The sequence below is a fragment of the Rattus norvegicus genome, chromosome 3 (assembly GCF_021556685.1).
Source record: "Rattus norvegicus strain SHRSP/BbbUtx chromosome 3, alternate assembly SHRSP_T2T, whole genome shotgun sequence".
In the NCBI taxonomy this organism is placed as follows: domain Eukaryota; kingdom Metazoa; phylum Chordata; class Mammalia; order Rodentia; family Muridae; genus Rattus; species Rattus norvegicus.
Window position 1 is genome coordinate 113,598,457 of NC_141536.1, and position 25,974 is coordinate 113,624,430.

The 25,974-nt window shown below is 43.0% G+C and overlaps 1 protein-coding gene across 19 annotated transcripts in view; it reads right to left on the minus strand.

Moving 5' to 3' along the window:
• Positions 1-2,264: 2,264 nt before the first annotated feature.
• The window catches only part of Gabpb1 (GA binding protein transcription factor subunit beta 1), a 44,922-nt gene continuing 21,212 nt past the window's right edge, over positions 2,265-25,974 (minus strand). For 7 of the 19 annotated variants that reach the window (XM_087653867.1, NM_001398923.1, XM_087653881.1 and 4 more), the window contains 5 exon segments: positions 24,451-24,562; positions 24,018-24,131; positions 20,359-20,544; positions 13,213-13,328; positions 2,265-3,728 (listed from right to left, as the gene is read on the minus strand). In XM_087653867.1, coding sequence (XP_087509993.1) covers positions 3,576-3,728; positions 13,213-13,328; positions 20,359-20,544; positions 24,018-24,131; positions 24,451-24,562 — 681 coding nt within the window. In that variant the 3' untranslated portion in view covers positions 2,265-3,575. 19 annotated transcript variants of the gene reach the window in all.

Here is a 25,974-nt window from a genome sequence, read left to right on the forward strand (position 1 = left end):
TGAGAACCCTTGCTACCAAACTTGATGATCGGAGATTCTATATGGTGGGAGAGAGGCAACTTCAGCAAGTTGTCCTCTGACCTCTACACACATACAGTGGCATGAGCATGGACATAGAAGCTTGTGTACACACACACACACACACAGAAGCAGAGGGCCAGGCAGTCTGGCCCACCCTTACCAGTTCCGGGCCAGTGTGTTTAAAAAAAGGAGGGTACACTCTGACCGAGGAATGACACCTGGAATTGTCCTCTGGCCTTTACACATGTGCGCACACACACACACACACACACACACACACACACACACACACACACAAGCCAGTGGAAAGTAAGAACTTGACTAATCTGCCATTTATTCCCAGAAAATGAACGTAAAAAAGCAAGTCGTGTGAACCAAAGTCTACCAACACCATAGGTCTTTAGAAAATGTAAGACATTAATAAAGTTATGGATGAGAATAGCAGTTGGGAAGCAGTCCCTGCAGATGATATTCCTCCAATGAGACTTTCTGAAAGCACACAGACTAACCCTAGACATCCAAACACTAGAGATGTTCTGAAGCCAAGCGTGGTGGGGCACATGGAGGCTCAAGCTGCAGTCACATGCGTCCCCCGGCCCACCCCAACACACACACAGCAAAAAAGCCAGGTCTGATGGTGTGCGCCTGAATCCCACCTGGAAGCAGGAAGCCAGGCTCAACAGCATGTGCGTGTATGTGAGTGTGTGTTCAGTATCTAGAGAATTAAAAAAACATTCTGGGTACACAGCGAAAAATGGAAATAAAGCGAAGAAGTCATTAAACCCTGAAGTTAATGGCTTCATTTTCTACGAGACTCCGGTACAGAAAGGCTGGTCTTGGGCACTTGTTTACACACACATGGACACAGCCAGGGTGTGGCAACTAGACAGCTGCTAATTGCAAACCCAACACTGTGGGCTGAAACCAATTGTAGATTACTCAACATTTTCATTCCATATTTCATCAGTTATTTCAGTTCTCGGTAAGGAACAGCACTGTTAGGAGATGATAAACGAGGGGTGGGGAACCTCATCTTCATTTGATTCCTGTCTAAGGATCGCTTTCTCGACACAGTGAGTCAGATGGAGATTTTAGAGACAACGCTGCCCAGCATGGCTCTGGAGACAATAAACATCTCAAAGCTTCCGGAATATTTGTTACACCACACCCAGTTGTTTTCTTGCATCACTTGGCTTGCTGCTTATCACTGGAGATCACCATCACATCCTGTGCCGCATGGTCTCCAGCAGAACCGATGACCGGAACACCGGAGCGTGGAGCGGCTTTCTCCATTACCACCCTGAGGAGCTAACCTGGTCTGAGAACAAACTGTACTGGCTGCTCCCTGGAGTGAACGGTGGCGCCTCAGTCCCAACGCTGCCCAAGGCATTAAATGCACTCCAGTGTCCTGTTTAATGTCAATCACAGCACAAACCCCAATCACATGCTCTCAGCTACCCGGAGGATCCAATGAATTCAAAAGTTCAAGACTAGCTAGGTCAACACAGCGAGAGATTCCCTGTTTACCAGGTGCTTATTTATGGCCCCAGAACTACCAAGGCTGCAGTGTCAAGGTCACTGGAATTCATGACTTGGGAGACCAGACTGGTAAACAGTGAGGCTGCATTTCAGTGAATGAATTTTAATGTCAAATTTGTGAAAACTGAAAGGAATTCTCTTGTTTGTTTTTCTTTTGTTTTTCTTTTAATATTTGTAGTAGAGCAGAGGTTCTCAACCTGTGGGCCACAACCCCTTGGGGGTCATATACTCTTTCATAGGGGTCATATATCAGATATCCTAGATATCAGATATTTATATAACAATTTATAACGGTTGCAAAGTTACAGTTCTGAAGTAGCAACAAAAGTATTTTCCTACAGCTCCTCACTACATGAACTGTTCTAGAGTTGCAGCCTTAGGAAGTCTGAGAAGCACTGTAGAGGCTTCCTGTGGTCTCCAGAAAGCCAGCTGAGGGCAGGCTAAGGCACAGAACCTTTAATACACTAACCCCTGTAAAGATACTCCAGGGTAAGAACCAGCACAGTCTGAAGGAGTCATGCTGGGGTCCTCACGGCATAAGGAGTCGATGCTTTCCTATGGCAGAACAAGGCTCAGATTATGTGTGCGACAGGATTTGAAGCAGAGTCTCAAGTGTCAAGGACCCGAGTGCTCCACCCCTGAGCTCTGTCATCCACATTTTTATGTGTGAAGATCGTGCAGTCAAATCAGAGTCTGTACCGAGCTATGTGGAAAGTTATTTAATTGTAAAATAGAAAATGAGGCCAGAGTACAGTCTCGAGGGTAACTGGTTCTTTATACAGAGAAGCTAGAAGAGCCTGGGGGTTGGGTGGGGGTAAACATTTCCAAAAAGCAATAAAACAAAACAAAATAATAAAGAGTTCAAAGTTACATTTTACAAAAGAGAGTGGAATAGTCTGTCAAATGTCCATACATTTCGGAACTGACAATATTGTGAGTCGCAGCACAAGCCCGGAGCGTTCACAGGGAACAGCGAAAGTTATGTTATACATACCCATAGCATCACCGAGTACAAAAGGTCCTGCTCTACATACAAAAGCAATTTTCCATAAGAATAATTTCTTAGGGGGAGGGGAGTAAGTCCATGAAATATTTCAGAAACCCAAATGCACTGAGTTTGCTAAAAACATTATCTTAAGATCCAGCGCCTCAAAGTGCTTGTGTGGAAGTCATGATGGAAGGAAGGCACAGAGCAGTCTCACGTCCTCACACTGCAATTGCCAGAAAAGCAATACAAGTGCAGATTGAGTTCTCTTGCAAGCTGCTCCAAGAACATCGTCATGGTCGCCAGTAAAACCAGTCGCGAGCTTACTCACTTTCAATGACCGACAAAATGACAGCGGTGCCTTTGTTTTTCTTGGTAACTTTCATCGTCTTTGTGGGAAACATACCTAAGCAAGTGATGCGTTTTAATATCATAAAACATGCAGACTATGTACAAACAAAATTTTAAAAATATTGGCTTCATATACATGTAAATCTTGTATACTTGCGTGTAGCTGAAATTGAACAAATATAAAATTTCTGCTCCCTAAAAAATGTCTTCAGAGAACCTGAGACAACCTAAAAGCTGTACAAAGTTCCTGGGAGAAATCTCTCTGCAGAGTCTTTCCAGCATCAGTCACCATAATTGTCACACATTTGGTCTAATCGACAACGATCACGCTTAAAACTTCTGTTTCTGAGAAGTTGAGTCTGTACCCAAATCAAAAAGAATTCCCCATAACAGTGGCATACTGTGGTTTTTGGATCTCTGCAACAATCTTTATCAACTCATTTATAACTGTAAAAAAAGAAACAACCAAAAAAACTATTTACAGAATTCAGTTTTAAATACATTTCACAAGTTCTGAAGTTTTATATTACAAGAACTGAGAGCTCATGGCTTAAGTCCCATTATCAATCGGTAGTACTCTTTATCATTTCGTACTCCCAAGGCTGTGTCCTTACTGTGTACAGTTCAAGACTGCATTCTTTCTGGACAAAAGGTAAAAGCAAACAGGTGTTCACGGAGACTAAACGGCTTCTTTGTTGGTCTGGAGGCGTGTCATGGCCTCCAGCTTCTGCCTGTAGGCCTCTGCCTCCTGCTCCTTCTTAAGCAGCTGCTGTCGGTACTTCTGGGCCTCTCGGTTGGCTTCATCCAGCTGTTTCTGAAGCGCTTCTCTCTCCTAATTTAGAAAAGAAAGCCGTGTTTTCAATTTTTGCACAAACACCATCACATAATCATGTGTCCTTCAGAAGAACAGGACTGCTGTGAGCATGGTGGCCCCTCCACGGCACTTTATCCTTCCAATCAGCCCACACCTAAGCCCGCAGTCCTGTTCTCTGAACTATGAGAGGGAGACTATTCATTAATTGCAAGGATGTTTTTCTAATTTAGAAATGTTGATGGTAAACAAGACGTGCACCTGTACTTCTTTATATATTGAGGGAAATCTAGAAGACGCAAAAGGAAACTACGAACACAGCCCTCATCTCTCCTACAGATAAGAACCACACGGCTGGACACCACAGGACTGAGCAACGCCACGACTTGCTTCTCCCGTGCCAGGCTGTGCATGAGAAAAGCGATCCCCAAAGATGATGGATCCTTCCCAAGAGCACCTCGAGGAGTGGGCTAATGGGATTCAAATGTCACTAATTCCAAAATGAGCCCCGCTCCTCTGCATTACCAAGCACAATACGTGAACTCCATCACTAAGGGTGCTGGTCTACACTTGCAAAGTCAAACAGTCGGCAGTCCACAAAAGACTACTCACACAAGCCTCTACCATTAAGTACACAAAGAGGAGATGATCCACAGGGGCCCATTCATTTCCTGCCTCAGGAATGAAGTGATCTCCTCATCCCAAAGACCTATGGTCTCTAGCGAGGTAGGGCCATGAGTCAGAGTATAACGATGAGTTACAGAAAGGCAATGTTTACCCTGAGCAGCACACACATGCCCAGAGGGAGCAAAAGGTAAGGGAGGTCCTAGAGAAGGACCGTCTGGGGTCTCCTACCTAGCCACCGCCTCCTGACACTGATTCATTTTAAATACCTAGAGACTGCCTCTGCTTAGACATGCCTACCAAGAGGAGTACACAGTTCTCCCTCTCTTGCTCCCTCTCCCTCGCCCTCTTCCTCTCTCTTACATACAACACACATACACACCCTTGCCCTAGGATCTCTCTCATTGCCCTATACATTGCTCTTCATTCAGTAGAGAATGAAGTTAAATTTAGTATTTTTCAGATTCCTATGGGTCCACCAAATATAGGAGTGATTGACAAGTCCACTAGAGGAATGGTCTTTATTTCCAGTTTAAGCAATACCCAGGCCCAACCCTAACACCTTATATCCCTGCTGGGCAGTGTGGCCTCTTAGAAACATCCCTACGGCTAGATATACTATCAGCCAGAAAGGTGAAAGTTGGGAACAAGGAAGAACAGGGCCTCGGGGAAGTAATCAAGAGAATTGGCTGTGGCCTTCACAGGCCTCTGGGCCTTCAAGTGATGGAGGGTAGAAGTGAAGTGTAGGATTCTGCAAGGAGGGAGCACAGCCTTTGTAAGTGTCTAAAGTTTACCGAGGTCATGCTCACTTAGACAGCACACACACTAAACCTGGGTGATGCCGAGATTAGCAAGGCTGTTGCACAAGGACGGCATGCAAACTCTTGTTACTCCAGCTCCAACGGGATCTGATACCTGACTTCATCAGGCACAGTACTCCGGATGCACACATACACATAACTAAAAACTAATCAAAGTAACTCTCTTTACGTTTCCATATGTGAAGAAATAAGATCTTTCGGTAGTGAGCGTGTAAATACACATAAACATCTCCCCAGTCACACATGAAGTATTAGAACATACTGCCCGTAAGGGATCATTTAGCATTGGCTACGTATTAACACCTGGCATTTACAAGGGGTTTGCTATCACCGAAGCCAACAGCAAGTGGAGACAAACAGGAAAAGTGAATGGATTACTCCTATCCTCTGTATCTCATGTCAAATACACGTACACACACACACCACCCAACTGGGGAATCAAACACAGAACTCACATATGCTAGACAAGTATTCGACCACTGAGCAGTAAGTAAAGCCCATTCTAATACAATAAAATAACTCTCCTTTTCACCGACTAGGCCAAATAAAGGACTCGTTCCCCTGCATTCACTCTGTCTGAGCGGTAATCTATAAAGACGGAGATACTCAGGATGGGCTGAGTATGTGATTAACACATAAAACCTTTTTGTGTTGTACTTTTGATGTCCCAGAAATACAGGAATACGGAAAAAGAACTTTTTTGCCATCTCACTTTTCAAGTCAAGTAAAACCCTGAAAATGGAAGATGCTAGTATTTTACTTTTGCTTCTGTATCAATGATATACTTCACTCAAGACAGTTTCCGTAAATAACATGTCGCACACTAATGGTATGACAGGCTGACACCTGACATTTTAATTTAAATATAAATGTTAATCCTGTGGATTTAATATTTTGGAGTCAAGTCATACTGGTTGTAATTTTCTGGTTTAATATTTAGTGTGTGTGTGTGTGTGTGTGTGTGTGTGTGTGTGTGTGAGAGAGAGAGAGAGAGAGAGAGAGAGAGAGAGAGAGAGAGAGAGCTCACATGATATGGCACATATGAGCTCAGAGGATAACTTTCTGTGGTCAGTTTTCTTCTTAGACTTGGGGGTCAAATGCAAGACTATAGGCTTGCACAGTGAGCATCTCTATCTGCTGAACCACCTTGTTGGCCCAATTTTGATATATTATTATTATTATTATTATTATTATTATTATTATTATTATTATTATATTTGGGTATTTTATCTGTATTTGTGTCTGTATACCTTCATAGTGTGCAGTGCCCATGGAAGCCAGAAGAGGGCGCCAGATCCCCGGAACTGGAGTTACAGACTATTGTGAGCTTCTATGTAGGTGCTAGGGATTGAACTCTGGAAAAGGAGCCAGTGCTTGGCCTCCGATTCTATGTAGCAATAATCAGTTAAGATGTGAAGCTAAGGTACTGCTCTAGGGGTGCGTTGTGATTGCTCAACAGGCAGGAGCTCAGTGTTCAAGTCCCAGCACCAAAGGAAAAGGAGTTTAACACCAAAGACTTCTAAGAAAACGAAACTCTAGTTAATAATCAAGATCAATGGAGACTAGGCGCGCCAACTATTCTACTAAATTATAATTAACTGAGTCAAGTATCGGGACCATAGGGTAAGGGGTAAGGGGTGACTTCAGCTCCCTTTATTTTCAAAGACGAATCTCTAATTCTGCCTTAAACGCAATGGTGTGGAACAACTTGACCACTTTAATACATGTTTCTAATACTCGACTTTATGTCGTCGTTCTAGCTATTATAAACGGGGGACACAATTACAAAATGTGCTTTAGGTAATCAATCACGTAATAAATAAATTCACTGGGAACTGACTACCTGTTCACCGCTGTACTCGACCTGCATCTGTTCCAACTTCATCTCTTCGTCTTTCGGTCTCACTATGTAGCCCTGGCTGGCCTAGAATCCACCTGTAGACCAGGCTACTCTCAGACTCACAAGAGGGGAGTGAAGACGCCAGGCTTTTCTTTCACTTACTATCAACTGCTGATGTTACTCCTGCTGTTTTGCTGATGGAGAGGCTGTGCCCTGAAAAGTCAAGCTAGCGGGCCCAGGTCATACACTCAAAATATAAGAAAATTCAAACCGACAGCTGGGCCCAGACCCATACTCCTAATGATCAGGAGGTATGCCTTTAAGTTTTCATTATTATTACACTTTATTTTTATTTTTACTATGTGAGTGTCTACAGTGTGTGTATGGGCACATGTGCCATGTATGAGGTCAGAGTACTATGTAGTGGAGCTGATTCCCCCCTTTCACCTGCCTGTGTGTTCCGAGGATCAAACCCAGGTCACCAGGCTTGCAATGGAATCATTACTTGCTGATTCACCATGCTAACCCAACACACACGTGTGCGCGCGCACACACACCCACCTCTTCATGTTTTATTTTTAATTATGTGGTGCTTATGTATCTGTGTAGGGATGTGTGCATGTGGAGTTACAGACAGTTATGAGCTGCTCAACATGGGTGCTGTGAGTAGAATCTGACTGCAACAGCCATGCATGTGCTTAATCCCTGAGCCACCTCTCCCAGCCCCTGGCATAATTTTTTTTATTATTAACTACAGGGGAGACTATTAATACAGTCCCCGACTAACACAACTTATGCCAAGTTTCCCACATTTAAAGGTCAGTACATCCATCCACACTGTAATAGATGAGCCTTGCCCTGGGAAAACCAGATTCATGATCATCTTATGATCATGGTATCTCCCCTAGCAGGTATTAACAATTTATTAAATATTTGTATGTGGTGTGTGTGTGTGTGGTGTGTGGTGTGTATGTGTGTGGTGTGTGTATGTGTGTGTGTGTGGTGTGTGTGTGTGGTGTGTGTATGTGTATGTGTGTGTGGTATGTGTGTGTGTGAGTGGTGTGTGTGTGGTGTGTGTGTGTGGTGTGTGTGTGTATGTGTATGTGGTGTGTGTGGTGTGTGTGGTGTGTGTGTGGTGTGTGTGGTGTGTGGTGTGTGTGTGTATGTGTATGTGGTATGTGTGTGGTGTGTGTGGTGTGTGTGGTGTGTGTGTGGTGTGTGTGTGTGTGGTATGTGTGTGTGTGTGGTGTGTGTGGTGTGTGTGTGGTGTGTGTGTGTAGTGTGTATGTGTGTGTATGTGTGCATGTGTGTTTGTGTGTGTGTGGTGTGTGTATGTGTGTGTGGTGTGTGGTGTGTGTGTGTGTGAGTGGTGTGTGTGTGTGGTGTGTGTGGTGTGTGTGTGTGTGGTGTGTGTGTGTGTGGTGTGTGTGTGTGTGGTGTGTGTGTGTGTGTGTGGTGTGTGTGTGTGTGTGTGTGGTGTGTGTGTGGTGTGTGTGTGTGTGTGTGTGGTGTGTGTGTGTGTGGTGTGTGTGGTGTGTGTGTGTGTGTGGTGTGTGGTCTGTGTGTGTGTGTGGTGTGTGGTCTGTGTGTGTGTGTGGTGTGTGTGTGTGTGTGTGGTGTGTGTGTGTGTGTGTGTGTGTGTGTATGCACCTGCGCGCCTGCATGTACTTGAGTACAGGTTCCTGTGAAGACTAAAAAGGGTCCCAGATCCCCTGGAACTGCAATGACAGCCAGTTGTAAGCTGCCTGTAGGTGCTGAAAAGTGAGTTCAACTCTCTGGAAGAGCAGCCAGTGCTCTTAACTGCTGAGCTGTCTCTTCAGCCTCAAGTCCCAAGATACACTTTTAAAGAAGAAAAGCTAAGCAAGTGTCTGAGCTATTTGCTTGTGCCTGCCTAAACACTATCCAAAGTGATAAATGCTCTAAGTTTTACAAACACAACCACACCCACTCATTTCAAGCTGTCGGTGGCTGCTGTCTCCACCATGACACACTGGGACAGCTACAGAGGAGTCATATGGTCCATAAAGCCAAAATTACCACCATCCAGTCTTTTCCATAAAGATCCCCATTCTTCCCAAACTCTGGAAGAACTTCCTGCTAAAGGACACGTGACTACACAGAACTTTAAATCCTGGCAGAAGCAAGCCAACCCAAGCATAGCTGGAAACTCTGTGATTTCAGCACCTTGGAAGCTGAGGTAGGGAAGACCAATTCAAATTCAAGGCAAGCCTGCGCTACAAAGGTTACTCCCAGACCACCCAGGCCTACACAGCAGAATTCTACCCAAAACAAAACCAAGAAAACAAAATTAAGTAAATAAATAAAAATAATTTTGAAAAATATTTCAAGTAAAACAGTTTAAAATTTACAGAACAATTTTCACTAGAACACTAACCCTAAAGGACCCTTTAGCTCAGACCTAGCTAAATTAAACATATATATACTAATTTACAAAATAAACAACCCTGCTGGGCATCATGATTGTGTACAACTTTGATCCCAGCACTTTGGACACAGAGGCAGACATATCTATTTGAGGCCAGCCTGTTCTATCAAGTGAGGTCTGGGTTAGCCTGATCTACCAAGTGAGGTCTGAGCCAGCTAGAGCTACATAGTGAGGCCCTGTCTCAAAAATCTTAAAAAAAAGAAAAAGCAAAAAGAAAAGAAAAAGAAAGGAAAGGAAAAAGAAGAGGAGGAAGAAGAGGAGGAGGAGGAAGAGAAGGAGGAAGAGGAGGAGGAAGAAGAAGAAGAGGAAGAAAAGGGGGAGGAAGAGGAGGAGAAGGAAGAAGAGGAGCAGGAGGAGGAGGAAAAACAAGGCAGACAGTGAACAGGGGTAGGTAGCTCAGAGGTAGATCTAACACTCACTTAGCATGCACAAGGCTTGTTGTTCTAAGACACCTACCCCCACCTTACACTCCACCCCAAACACACAAAAATCTACTAAAAGAAGTGAGTCTCAAAATAAATAAAACACAAAACTGACTAATGAACAGTCATCCCTAGCTAGAGCTCACATAACTACCTAAGAAGCAGAGACACCTGCTCCCGACATGCTCCTGACAGTCTCCCACATGCACATATTTATTTCCACTGGAACAGGTCAGTGTTGTGTATCCTGGGGAGTATCTGTAAGAGACACACTTCCCCTTAAAGCACCAACAGAGAGCCAGCAAGAAGCAGAAACAGAGTATTATGTGGGAATGCAGCATGGCTGACACCGGGTTTGTTTCTGCCTCTCCAAAAGCGAAGCAAGCTGTCCATTTCCTCCCCATCAACAGACAATCTGCAACATCTACAATTAACCACTGACAACTTAAAGATTGTTTCCAGAGATTACTGGGAAATTTATTACAGACAGCCACTCTAACAAGTGTGGGCACAAATACAGAGAAAGACTTGTAAAAATTGTGCACCAGCTGACTTTTACATCAGTTCATGGGATTTTCTTAATCTAAGCATTATTAGTGTGCAGTGCTGACACTGTGAAATATCCTTTAGGGTCAAAATCTCCCCACTTGAGATCAGTTTTACAAAAACTTTTGGGGTTAAAGTTTGGTCAAAGTGTCATCTAAGCAAACTACAAAAAGGCTTGCTCCGAGGATAATCTGATGGTCATCTAAGAATACACGTGTGTAAGGGACAATGGTCACTTGGTCTGACGTAAACACTTGACATCACATCCTCATCCTGTGACTCCAGCTGCCACACCATGACCTATTCTCTCTGTGGCAAAGTCTCTGTGAAACCATAAGTGGTTCCGGAGTTATTTGCAGTGATGGAAAGTATGACTTCCATTACCAGAAAGTTCTATTGAAAACAAATGTAAAACTCCAGTGTTCTTTTTTTCTTAAGATTTATTTTATGTATATAAGTACACTGTAGCTGTCTTCAGACACACCAGAAGAGGGCATCAGATCCCATTACAGATGGTTGTGAGCCACCATGTGGTTGCTGGGAATTGAACTCAGGACCTCTGGAAGAGCAGTCAGTGCTCTTAACCACTGAGCTATCTCTCCAGCCCTCCACTGTTCTTTACACCAAGCTAAACCTGATCTCCCTAAAGCTTCCTTCTCCTTGGGTCTGCTTAATTACTTAATCTTACTCCTGTGTACTTGAAATCACTTTCCCTCACCTCAGGACGACCAGAAGAGGAATCAGGCTGGACTTTGTAGGAAACAGGCTTACCAGTCATTAATAATAAAAGAATGGACTAAGGTCACTATTGTTTAAAAATTAAAATTATTAAATAAACTTACATTTAATGAAATCCAAATAATAAGTGTTTTATTATATAGTGAAAATAAAGTACTAATTTTTTTCACTTTCTATGCCCTATGCCTATGTCTAGACTACCTGACAATCAGAAAAAGACAATGAAGAGAACCTTATGGGTGGAGAGATGGCTCTGTCAGAAAAGCACTTCCTGCACAACTGTAAGAACCTGAGTTCTGGGGCTGGGGATTTAGCTCAGTGGTAGAGCGCTTACCTAGGAAGCGCAAGGCCCTGGGTTCAGTCCCCAGCTCCGAAAAAAGAACCAAAAAAAAAAAAAAAGAACCTGAGTTTGACTCTCCAGGGCCCATGTAAAAAAGCTGGGCATGTGCATATTACAAGTGCCAGGAGGCAGAGACAGAAGGACCCAAGAGACTTCCTGCTCTCCCCAAGCCACTCCCCCTCTGGCTGCACTTGTAAGTTCCAGGTTCAGTGAGGAACCATGTTTCAAAAACCAAGACGGAGGGCTGGGGGGATGGCTCAGCAGTTAAGTGCACCTGCTCTTACAGAAGATGGGGTTTAGTTTCCAGCACTCACATGGCAGCTCACAACCAGGTTTAACTCCAGTTTCTGGAGATCCAAAGACCCTGGCCTCTGCAGGCACCAGGAACACACATGATACATGCAAGCAAAGAACTCATGCACATAAATTAAAATTAACAGTGAAAACAAGACAGAGGGGTTGAGACGCCCAACATCAACCTCTGGCCTCCACATGCACGCACACACAGGGGTTAAGTGAGGATGTAAATAAGATACTGCTTACTGAAGTAAGTCAGTTTGTAACCCAGAGCTTCAATGTCCTGTAGGTGCCACTTTAAATTTTGAGAAATAAAACATCACACTCAATAGTTAAAACTTAAAATTTTACTAGACATCCTGGTCAAAGCATTAGCCATAGATTTCTTTTGTGGTTTTGTGTGTGTGTGTGTGTGTGCATTCTTAAGACAGGCTTTATTTATATAAGGTCTGGTTAATTAGATTCTGTTTAGTTTAATGCTTGTGATTAAGCCCTAAGATGTACTTGTCTGTTGTTTAAATAAGTATGAGAACATACTCGTCTAATAAGGAATGTGCTGTCATTCATGTAACAAATAGAAACAAACCCCCTTTCTATGACAACCAGCGCCTTTTACAAGAACAGCTAGGCAGTGGTCAACTGTCTCCACATCAGAGGCAGCCAAGACAAAGGCGGGGGGGGGGGGGGGGGGCAAAGGCTTTACCACTCTCATGGAACCCTAACATGAGGTGAGACCCGTCCAATTCCAGCCTGGGAGGAAATGAAATCCAGACTCAGAGAGGCCAAGAGCTCACGGTCTCAGTTCAGAGCGCTTCTACTCCATTTGCCCTTCAACATAATTTAAGAATCATGTTTATAGGAGACGTTACCAATGCAGTAGATGGAGATCATGCTTTGTTACACCAACAAATGAGTGTGGAAGAGGAAGGATACATGTTATCAACAGTCTAAATAAATTCGGTTTCCTCACAAGAAAAGAAGCAGTTATCCTTTTACATTTACAAACACAGCCTGTTTAGGAAACATCAGCTTTCTGTGCAAGAATCCCCAGGCCAATTAAGGAGCAGCACTTTTGATAGAAAAGAATTTTCGGTGACTTGTGAGAATGATATGCGTAAGTTTAACAAAAAATAAAAGATGGAGTTTAAAAACCAAAGACAGACAAAGTGTTACCAAGATAACAAACTTTGTTACAAACAAATTCTTCACTCATTCAATATCATTCATTCAATATTTATTTATTGAGGGCTTGCCATATGTTTAAGGCCAAAAACAAAATGATGACACTATTCACTTTCATTCTTTATCAAAACACGGCCAGTAATAAATATAAATGACAAATTAATAATAATAATAGTAATAATAATAATAACGAAACAAAATTTATTTTGGATGGCTGCGGCAAAACACACCGGGTAAAAGGCTCCTTACTTCAATCTCTGCAGATTCCACCCGGTTCTCAATTATTTCCATACACTGTCTCTTAGCTGGTGGCTCTTCACTGATGACAGTTTCTTCAGCAATGTCTGTGGCTGGCACTGTCAATACTAAAATGAAAAGGAGCCACAGGTTACTCACACACAGTATCAGTCACTTCCAAACACTGCTCCTCTATGATGTCCCTGCTGGTCACCTTCATGTCCTCACTGGTGCCCACTTACTCAAGTGGCTGCGATGACATTCTTACACATAAGATACTCATCCAGACAACTGGAAGGTCAAAGTACTAGCAAAGATGCACATCTTAAGAGTGCCTTGGGCACCTGCTAACAGAATTACTTGTATTAGTTCCTTGTACATTATTCTTATAATAATCTATGTAAAAACAACAAATATGCATGGGAGGCACACATAAGGTACATCCATCCAAGCACATACGTCACTCTGCATCTTCTTTACCATCTCCATCTAGAGTGTCTTTTCTCAGCACACAGCTTTCTACTGCCCCTGAATGCACACAGCTGTGAACACGGTGGGCGTTGTTTATACCTTGGATGTTTTCATATAAACATGAGCATACAGAAGGTACATATGCTTGCTTTGCACAGCAGTGTGGAACATATTTGACAGCCATGAAGAAAACAATTAATCCATGTTTTTAAGTCTCGAGGAAAATCACAGTTGTTTTCTAAGACTACCAAAACGTTTGTCAGCGTGGAGCAGTGGAGCATGGCAGGAGGCAGAGCCAGGCAGACCTCTGTGAGCGCAAAGCCAGCCTGGTCTACACAGGGAGACCCTGTCTCACTCCTTATTAACATGGCCAGCAAGACAGCTCTACAGGTAAGGGCATTTGCTACCAAGCTAGAGCGAGCTCAATACCTGGGATCCATGTGGTAGAAGAAAAGAATTGTCTCTTCCGCATGTCCTCCCAACAAGTAAATAAAGGTATGCACTTTTAAAATTTTGTCAAAACGTTAAAATTTATGTTAGTAGCAAAGTTAACAAATTTTTTTTTTTTCCGGAGTCAAGGACTGAACCCAGGGCCTTGCGCTTGCTAGGCAAGCGCTCTACCACTGAGCTAAATCCTCAACCTAAAGTTAACAACTTTAAGAGTAGTGAAACTTGCATTAATTTAGTACAATGCATGGAAACATGAAACATCAGAAACGGGACTAAGAGGTGGCTCAGCAGTTAAGAGCCCCGGCTGCTCTTCCTGGGGACCTGGCTCAATTCCTAGCATCACATGGCAGCTTCCAACTATCTGTAATTCCAGTTCTGAGCGATATGACACCCTCTTCTGCCCTCCATAGGCACTGCATGCATGTAGTACACATAAATATGCAGGAAGATTGCCATACACATAAAATAAATGTTTAAAATATTAACTATGTCAAGGAAACGTTACTATATTTTATTCATATCACATTATTTATAACAAGAATGGAGAAATCCTCTTCCACTGGATATAATACAGGGCATGGTATACATTTTAAATTATAGAGGCTTTAACAGTCTACTATTTTTCTTTTTCATAGTTTTTCTAATTTTCTGCTCTATCAACTTAGAATCCATTTGACTAGTTACAGAATTAAATCATGTCCCTCTTATCCCCCAATTTGTATATAGAAGTTGTAGTGTTCAGTGACCTAAAATGATTATATTTGGAAATAGGGCCCTTCAATGTAACTAAGGTAAAATCATGAGCTATTCTATCTCTGTGTCCATTTGAAGGAGATGGGTCACAGCTAGAAGGCAGCCATCAACAAGCCTAAGTAAGAAACCTGCTGATACTTGACGGTGGACCTCCAACTTCCAGGACCATAAGAAATTAAGACTATTGTCTAAATTACAATTTCTGATACCGTGTTACTAATGCACTAACATTTTTTAATGACAATTACATTTACTCAGAAAGACTTGAATGTTCCTTGACTTTGAACCTCCCATTCACAAAACATGAGTTGACGTGCATCTGCTCATAAATAAAACTTAGTGCATATAACGTCTGGTCTGAGAGACCGTTTTGTTTAATGCAGTTTGTATGTGTACATGTTCATAATCATGGTACTGTGTGTGGCGCATGTAAATGTTAATGTGGGTGTGTGCATAAGTATGCCTGAACATTTGGAGACAAGAGAGTGACGTCATTTGTCTTTGTTCATTCACCATCTAAAAACTTTAAAAAACGATGTGTGTGGTGGCACATGCCTTTAATCCCAGCAGCCAGGCAGAGGCTGTTGAATCTCTGTGAGTTCCAGACCAGCCTGTGCACATAGAGAGACCCTGTTTCAAAAACAAACGAACGAAATAATAAAGTGGGTGTAGGGGAGGAGGAGGTGTGAGGTGGTGTGTGGAGTTCTATTCTATGGTACATGGAGTGGAGATCAGAGAACAGCTCTGTGGAGCTCCGTGAGGCAGCCAGGCTGGCTGGTCAGTGAGCGTCAGTCAGGGATCCATCTGTCTGTCTCTGTTCCCCAATGTGATGGTTGGTATATGCTCAGCCCAGGGAGTGGCACTGTTGAGAGGTGTGGCCCTGTTGAAGTAGGTGTGGCCTTGTGGGTGTGGGCTTTAATACTCTTGTCCTAGCTGCCTGGGAGCAAGTGTTCTGCTAGCAGCCTTCAGATGAAGATGTAGAGCTCTCAGCTCCTCCTGCACCATGCCTGCCTGGATGCTGCCATGTTCCTGACTTGATGATAATGGACTGAACCTCTGAACTGTAAGCCAGCCTCCAGTTAAATACTGTCCTTATAAGACTTGGCTTGGTCACGGTCTCTGTTCACAGGAGTATAACCCTAAGACACCTGCCCTTACCTGAGCAACAGGATCTCAGATGTATGCTACCAGGTTCAGACCCACACACACCCCTTTTTGGCACAGGGTCTCACTGTGTAGTACTGGCTTGGAACTTGGTATGTAGAACAGGCTAGCCTTGAACAGAGATCTGCCAGCTTCTACCTGAGTGCTGGGACTAAAGGCGTTTGCCACTACACCGGCCCGACAGCACTTGAGAGGAGGAGCTTTCTGCATGCTTGTGTTCAGGCATGCTTTTGGTTACACTAGAGCTGTGCCTGCTGCTTCATCTACCTTGTAAGTGTTTGTGGTTTCCACAGTAGCAGGTAGGGAAAGTGTATGTCCCCGTGAAGCCTCTAATAGTCCTGCTCTACATAAGCCCCGGGTCAGCTTTGGGGATTTTTGTTTTTTGAACTAAAAGGTTAATTTCAGACACCAAGCTAACTGTGAACTTACCAACGCACTAAGGAGCAGTCCCTGAAAGTGAGGCTGATACATTATCAAAGCACCAACTTTTCTACAGCACTATAGGTGAGTGAAAGGTCTGCCCTACACAGAGCAGTTAAGTGATCTGAAGTGAGAAAATCAATACTATTTAAAAACTTAAAGCAAAAAAAATAAATAAAAAAAAAAAATAAAATCCGGCAACTGCTTTTTCAGTCTTTAGGGATCTAAAATAGTCATGAGGGCTCAATCTTTCCTATGCATCTGGGTGTGGTAGTCCTGGTATAGAACTGAACTCAGATATGTGGATGTAGGAAAATCAGTAATTCAAGAGCAGCCTCAGCTACACACTAAGTTTGAGGGCAGACTCAGCTCCATGAGACCCTGTCTCCACGGAGGGAGGCAGTGTCTGCACAAGCCTTCCACAGACCACTAGATGCTGCGTCAGAGGCAGAGACGGAGCAGCCGACTGCTGCGAACCGGCCACTGCGGAACACAGGGATTTATAAACCTAACTCTATTGCTAAGAGCTTATGATACTGAGCTTTTGTTGAATTAACTGACCACATAAAGCCTAAAATGGGAACTTTATCATGACCAATTAAGCACATAATCAATACTTGAATATCTAAGCTCAGTTTCATTTTCAAATTCTTTGTCTGTTGTCATCAGCTTTTAGCTTCCAGGATGCTCTCTACTGACTGATACACCAAAAACCTGTACACTCCATGCAGCTCGGTCTCCACCTGCTATTTACAGATTTTGCCTGATGGCCACTTAAAGCAATGTTAGCAGGATTTGCTTTGTGGTTCTTACACAATTGAATAAAAAAGCCTCTCATAGCTTCTCTCTAATCTATTAAAAAGTAATTTGTATCCCCTACTTGAAAATAGTTGATAGTTATGAATTACCCTCCCCAATCTGCCTCTCAGTGGACACTGCCAGTGCCTGAGGGAGAGGAGGGGACTGGTCCAGCACAGCACCCAGTACCATGAAAAGCACCAACATCAGACAGCTCCTTCATAAGCTCACGACTAAAAACAGATCAATGGAAGATCTGCTTTCAGTGAGTTTTAAAAATGTTTACATCAAGCCTGGGTTAACCAAAGCTACTGCCCCCACACGTACAGCAAACAACTTTCCAAGATAAGGTACTTCAGGCAAAGCCCAAAATCAAATGGCCAAGGTCAACAGCCCAGGTAAGGTGACGGCCGGACATTCCAGTAGGGAAGCAGAAAGGTGTGCTCCAGCACCTCTTTCCTGACACACACTAACACTAACAGGTCTTCACCTGGGTCACCAATGACCACAGGCACTTGCTTTTGTCAGTCTTCCCGGGGAAACCCTGGGTCACAGTCACTGGAAGCATCCATGTCCTAAGAAGTAAAATTCAGTTCTTTTAGCTTCTGGAGAAAGTTTTGCAGATACTGCCCTGCTTCTTCCTCCTCTGTACATAGGAAGGCTTTGTAGCAAGAGTCCAGCAGTACGGCAAAGCCTTGCCTGGCTCATTAAAGCTTGTCACAGCTTCCTTCAGCAACTTTGCACAGTACTGGTATGATTTTGCCACCATTGCTCTCCAAAGTGAATCTCACCTTTCCTAGCGAGGCTGTGGATCATGGAGACAATCTAGTTCAACAGACACACAGGTGCTCACCTCCCAGCTCACTAGATCCAAGGGTCTCAGTGTGTAAAAGAGGCTGCATGGTTCCTCCCTACTGGACACCAGTTTATTCAACTAGCACTGCTAACTGCTCTCGAGTCTCACTGCACGCTCAGGCCTGTGGCATGTATTCCTCCTGGGTGCCATCAGCATCCAACTGGATCAGCTGCTGTGGCAGCTCACTCTCTTGCAGTTCTGCTGCTCTCACTTGCACTCTTGATGTCTGGTGGACCTGCTGGCATAGCTTCCACACACTACTCACCAGTTCTGTACTAGGCTTGTGATTGTCTTGTTCAGTCAGGTGCTTCCCGTAACTGAAGCACTGACTCATGCTTGAGTGCTGCCCTCATTCTTCATCTCCCCTCTATGCAGGTGGTTGGTGACCATGATGACAATCTGGACCCTGACAGAGGTCACCTAGGCATCCCAACATTCTAACTGCCTCTGAAGGCTGCCACTGCTGCAGTCAGTCAGTCTGCAACACGTCTAAAAGTACTTCACTCTGATGGCACATGCAACAAGCTTAGACCACGGATAGGGTCAGGTGCTAACAGGTCTGAGTACTTAACCACAATATTCCACAGATGTAACAGACCACACCACAGTCTTCCTCCTTCATAATTATGGGTTCCACACTACCACACATACCTCATACCTGGAAAAGCTGTGCCAGAAGTAGAATCAAGAACTCAAGCAACCTATTAAAGCCAACACTGCCTACAAAGATTAGAAGGCAGAAGAACTCTCTAGGAAGTTTTCCTAGAGCCAGCAAGGCAGGAATCCCCTTCAGAAGCATGGTACACATGTGTGCATGAGCATGCCCAAGGAACAGCATGTACACACAGGATTCCTCCTGTAGCCTATAGAGAACTGTGCTGTCAAATGTGTCCATATCCTGCATGTGCCTCCCTCTACTGTTTGTTCATACTGATCTTGGAGGTGCCAAGGGCAACAGTAGAAGTGCTTTGATTGGTCAATCTATTCCTGAATCCAGATGTGTCCATTTTCCAAAAGGGACACAGACCTTTCCATTATTGCTCAAGGGACAGACATTAGGAGTACTTCCTAGAGCCCAATGGGTTAACAGTGTGGTGCTAGAGCCTCTCACATGCAGGCTGCAGTGGCAGGAAGAGTGCGAGGAGGAAGAGAAGGCTCTGATGATTCCTTCCCTTCCCTTGACTGGGCTGATGGGGTGCATCACTTCATGTGTATGAGACAACTTGTCCCCAACCCTGTCCATGTTCCAACTAAGTCTCCATGTAGCATGCACATATGCTTTGGTGCTCTTGAAGAAATGCTCTAATGTTAAGGCGTTCTTTCTGGGGTTCAGTGCTGGCGAGTAGGAGTCACCGAGCCATGGCTTCCACAGCTGTATAGTGTGCTGACATACCAAGAGCACAGCACCCCGGTCACCCTGTGGTCAGCAGACTGGTGTTTCCAAATGCCTGCCTGTCTCATTTCCTCAGGCTTGGTTTTAATGTTCTTTCTTTTCCATCCTGTTGTCTAGAAATATGACCAGTATTTCCTTCCTGTTTTTTGGAAATTTACATCATCAAAACACGCTTCCTAGTTACCCACCAGTGACCAGCCACATCTTGGCTGCTCCGCAATGTTAACATCTTGGACTAAAATGCCATGTGTGCACCCAAACACGTCTTAAGTTGGAATGTGGTTAATCGTAAGTGCCACTGGGAAGAAAGTACAGCTTACGGAAGCACACCCAGCAGTTCTCTCCAGTTCCACTCAACACTGCGGCTTGGATCTATGTGCAGTGCAGGCTTCTGCTCTTACTGACCAGACCTCTGCCACCTTGGCAGCAAGAGCATCCTCTCGCATTTCTGTCTCCAAACTTCCAGAGCTCTGCCTCCCAGCTCCCGCAGTTCTCAAGCTCTGCACCCTCGACTTGTCCTTTTAGTAGCTTCTCTTACCTGGCATTTTTGAAATTCTCATGATATCTGAATTGCACAAAATATTCTAGAAAATTGCCCACTGCTTATCCTCAATAATTGATGTGTTGTCTGTGGCGATATTTAAAGTTCATTTTTCAAACAGGATCATTGAGGTTAATTCACTAAGTGCTCATAGTAAGCTAATTTTGACTAGCCCAAATAAATAAAATCAGAGAATTATAACCATTGTAAAAGTCTATACAAGTAAAATTCAGCGCATACATAAGTACGTTTTAAATACGGTGTCCTGAGGACTGAATACAAACAGACTCCATGCAGACATCTAGTACTCACCTTGCTGTCCATCGGGCATGGTCACAATGATGGGCTGACCCATCCCACTGGTTGGAATGGAGTGCAGGTTTCCCAGCTGGATTCCATCTGTGACTATCGTGATGACTTGCTGACCCCCTGAGCTAACTACTTGCTGAATTGCACCATCCACAGATTCTGCGGTAACCACTTCCTCTGTGGCCACTACTAGAGGAGGGGAAAAGGTAAAGAAGAAATCACTGAATATGAACAGATATTCATTTTGCTTTGTGTCTGTCAGACAGGACAAGTTTACATGGTTTTAAATGTCACCACCAATGGTAATGTAGACATCTATATAAGTAGCTGATTGCAAGTCTCACAACTTAAAGTTGAGTTCCAGCCATCTTTCTATGACTATATTTTAGTAACCTTTCTTCTTCACTTCTCTGTATCTTCTTTACATGAAGTACAATATAAGATCACTGAAGGTAAAGGTTATATCTACTTAATAAAATTACACAATTCAAACAAGAACTTTATGATTATACTCTAGACATATTTAAGAGCAAACAGGATTCCCTTTTGGACTGAATGACAAGGTCACTTTAGTAAGCAGCAAACAGATCTGGCAATATATAGCAACGTGTAATTCAAATTTGATCTGGCAATATAGGGCAATGTGTAATGCAAAATTTACATAAACCAAGCCCCAAAATATGCTCTCTAAGAGGTACACAGAGAATTCTAACAGTTAAAAACTTTGCTTTTGCGTTGCCTAAGTAAAAAAACCCACAAGTTAATATTGTCAAAAATTCTTTCCACTAAGCAATCCTACACCTATCTCTAAAAAAAAAATGAGTGCATAAAGACATGGTCATTAACATCCTAACAGCTTTACTGTGGCTACTAAAAAGTAAAACTAGAGATAACCAAATACTCATTGGCAGTAAATAAACTGTGGTCATCACACAATGGAATAAAAGTCACTAAAACACCTATGTGTAAAACATGAGTGTAAGTAACAGAACATCTGTAAGCCATGGAAAACACACGCACTGTCTGCCTTCCGCTGTGAACTGAGCAATGACTCCATGAGTGAACATTTCAAAACTCCGTAATAACAACACACCTAAAAGGAATGGAAGGTTTTGCTTACAGAAGAGTGGTACTAATTAACACAGAGGGCGGAAAGACTAAGAAATCATGGTTATAACAGCATCACTAATAGGTGCCATCGCACTGCTGAAATGTTTTGGTGCTCAGGATACTGAAACAAGTACCACAGCAAAGATTGAAGTGAGAGATGTATTTGTCCACTGGTTTTCAAAGCAGATCTGACAAAATGCCTGGCTTCAATCTTGCAACAGTGTTATTTGCTCAAAGGATGACAAAACAAACCGGGGAAAACCCAAAATGCAAATAAACCTTTGAGAGTGTTCTCGTGATTTTGTTTGCCTTAAGCAATAATTATGCTTTGTTGCCAAGCACATCAAGATGATTTCAGAAGCTAGTCACAGAACAAAGTAGAGAGCACAAACTAGCAATACATTCAATAGAATAACTATTAGTGCCTTCAGTGCACTAACTGCTGCTTTGATTATTTTTTAAATATCCATATGAAAAAGGAGCACTCGCTGGTTGAACACTAACTACAAGCACTGCTATTTAAAAGCTGCGGCATACATAAGAGACTTCAGAGATCACACAGTCAAGGCTCAACCCAGGGACTTTCATCTTTGCACTGTTAGCAGTGATGCCATTAGGAGAATAGCTCCTGCCTTTCATCTAAAAAGCGCTTTTAAGTTGTGTGATGGTAAAGTATTTATGAAAAAATTAAAAGGAAGACAATTATAGAAGACAAGCACACATCCCAAACCTAAAGAGCAATCTAATAGCCAAATGTTGAATACGTAAGACAAGAGCAACCTTAAGACTTGAGAAGATGTTGATATGAGTGTGTGCATGTGTGCACCAATGGACTTAATCAAAGGAGCTGTAACCTCATAACTACTCGCTGATGTTGTACAAAGTCAGGCTGGAAGGAGGGAAGCAGACAGTGGCAGTGCCTTTGAGGCTAAATTACCATACGACAAGCTGAAATATGGTTAGGAAGAAAACATTCCTTGTAAAGTACCAAGGCTGAATACGTTCATGTAGAAATATGTACAAGAAACAGAAACTACATTCCAGAAAAACCTACCAGTTTGAAGGTAGAGTCCTATGATCTAACCTGAGATTAAGAACAAAAAAAGCAAAACCAAAAGAGACTCACGTGACCCAGTCACTTATTCCTAAGACTGAAGTCTCATTATCACATTTTGGAACAGACCAAAAATATAATAATGTAAAAGTTCCCTGGTCCAAACCTCACTTTGAGAAACAGAATTTTCTTTTTTTTTTTGGAGCTGAGGACCGAACCCAGGGCCTTGCGCTTGCTAGGCAAGCGCTCTACCACTGAGGAGAAACAGAATTTTCAACCACTACTAGACACTTCATATCTTCCAATACATCTAATAATTTTAAATACAGAAAGAAGGGAAATCATAGATTTCTATTTGATCAAAGTATTCTATAATTGGGCCACAGAGAAGAATACAAGTAAACAAAGAGAAGCTGTAGGTTACAGGCTAGAGCTACAAACTAAAACTCCCTGATAAACTTGTGGGGGTGGTGTGTGCACACTCATATGTCTGCATGCAAAGAAAGAGGCTAAGGCAGGGTGGCAGGGCGTCCACCTTATTGGCTTACAAACAAGATCTTACACTGAACTGAGTTTACCCTTCTGGCTGGACTGGCTGGCAAGCCAGCTCTAGGAATCTATCTATCTCTGCCCTCCCAGTGCTGGGGTGACAGGCACATGCAGCCCTACCTGGCTTTTCATATGGGTGCTGAGGCTTCAAATTCAGGTCCTCATGCTTGCAGAGCAAATGCTGTTACCCAAGGAGGTAGCCCATGAAAAGCTGCTTTTATGTCAAACTCTCGACCTCAGAGAAACTGAGCATGAGCCAACTAAGCCAGAGACTGCATTTCTTTAACTCTTATGCACCTCAGGGACATATCTCCTGAACTTCTGTTTCATACGTGGTACCTCCCCACTGGCAACTCTCCAAATATTTCATTATAATTCCTCTTGCTCATGTAAACCCACAATCTAGCAAGACAGAACAACTGACTAGACTCGGGGAGAGCTAAGCAGTAGATGCACCTTCCCCACTTCACTTTAGGTGAGCACAATTTTAATCCACCTTAGTCCTCTGTTCCTTCCTCGCCTCTGGAAGCACTTGGACCTGCAGTTTCCTTATTTATTCTTAATAAGAATGGGATCAAGACATTGCCTCATACTGGTGGCTGATACAAAAATAAAAATCAGAAATAGCAACTTTAATTAATAAGAAATAATCAAGTAGGGGCTGGGGATTTAGCTCAGTGGTAGAGCGCTTACCTAGGAAGCGCAAGGCCCTGGGTTCGGTCCCCAGCTCCGAAAAAAAGAACCACAAAAAAAAAAAAAAAGAAATAATCAGGTAACATAAAGTGTAGCTAACCAATTCTGAGGGAAACACAAATTATAAATAGGACTCTTGAAGAAAATAAAACATTGCAATAAACTCTGAAGAGATTTCGTAAACAGGAATCAGAAGGACTAACCCCTGTGTCACAGAGTGAAATAGTCAGTGTATAGACCTCACTTGCTTTCTAACCTGGAGTCTCTGAAGAATTGGACAATGGGGCAGATGCTTCCGCTAAGGCAGCTAATGTAGCTAATACTGACGTAGAGGAGTTTCCAAACTGAACAGCAGATACTCCTGTTTCATCTAGGAGAGAAGAAAACAGAATTCATGTTTTAGGGTGCTTAACTCCATGGACCCCACTCACCTCACTAAAATCGTAACTGATACCGGATAGCACCAGTTTGGTAACAGTAATACTGTCATGCACTGTGTAGGACCGCCTTTCTTTAGATTCCTTTACCTTAGAACAATGTTTTTGTAAATAACTAGGAGACCGAGAGGGTGGATATTACTCTTACCCTCATTCTCTAACAGTCCTTCCTTAAACTGATGAATACCGACTGTTTAACATCCTAACCCTATCCTACATGCATCTCAATACCTGTTGCCTTAGATACCACACCTGTAAGGTTCACCACCCCTCCGGGTCCAATGATGAACTGCGGCGTGGCAGCATGTATTGTCACAGTGTCAGGGCTCTCCGGGTTGGTGTTGATTTGGTTCTGCATAGCAATCTAGGGAACAAATTATCACAGCATTTTAAGAATTACAGGCAGCACATCTGGGACAGATTCTCAATGCAGTGTATAAATACACACACGAAGAAACAGTCTCTCAGGAAAGCCACACAGTACAATGGGAAGACTTGATAATCAGGTACTGAGAGTACAGCAGTAGGTACAGGTATGACTTATACCCTAAGGCCTTCTGTGCAGTGACGGCAAACCTTACTGAAATTAGTAGGATAGACTCTTACAGAACACAGAAAAAGGAGGAAATTCAAGATAGTCTCCTGTTCTGTAGAAGTATTTAAATTAGTTCTACCACATTAGGTACTGCATAACATGGCATATTAAAGTATGGCCTTCCCATTTAATTGTTCTCAATCTTTATATCTCACCCCTTAAATCTTATTCCCAGATGCAAAAAGGACAGTCAAGGTAGACTCATTACTTCTCAGCACATAACATTATCTCACAAGAAAGTTGTGAACATTTAATTAAGTCAGGTGATCTTAGAGAGTTCTACTAAGAACAGAACAAGAAGACAAGTGAGAAGAAATTCCGGTTACATAACTATGCCTACAAATAGTTGTTTGTTTTGTTTTTATAGATGATGAAAAAAAGAAAGAAACCAGAATAATAGATTCTATCACTTAGATCACAAAACCTTGGAAAGTTTTGCCACTTTTAGTCACATGTGTCTGCCTTGGTTATCTACTGTTTTTGCCCATGAAGGCTTCAGCTATATTCAAGATGCTGAGGGAAGAGGAGACAGGGTCAGGAGGAGGAGGAGGGGGCTGCCTGGGGAAACTCCCAAAAGTTGCACCACTGGAAAAAGATGAAAGGGAAAAGGTTCATCTTGGCAGGATGGAAACCAAGCTGTCAAATCAGCTTAGGCCTTGAAACAGACTGTTAAAGCTTTGCACTCGCATTCCTGGGCATCAGACACCCAACAAATGAATGTTCTGCTCAGCGAAACACCACTTGCTACATGCCAACTAACACTGTCTAAACTGTGACATGTAAACACACCCGTGTCAAACAAAGTAGGTTTAAAATGAAGAGGGGATTCAGGATAGTCCAGTAGTCAAAAGCGCTTGTCACAGAAGCTTGAAGACCTTAGTTCAGTCCCCAGAACCCACGTGAACATGAAGAGAGAAGTGACTCCACCCAGCTACTCGCTGGCCCACATGCACATGCCGCCCCCACTCCCACACATCATGCACACACACATACAGTAAACTTTAATTAAAAAAAAAAAAAACAACAAAATTTAAAAAACAAACTATCACACATCCAAGGATATTAATTTCTTTATAAAGTAATTTACAATTGTTTTGATAAAACATGATATCCAAATGTGCAACAAAATAATTAAATGTCCAGAAAGGGAGCTCAGAAACTGAAAGCTCTTCCTTAACCTT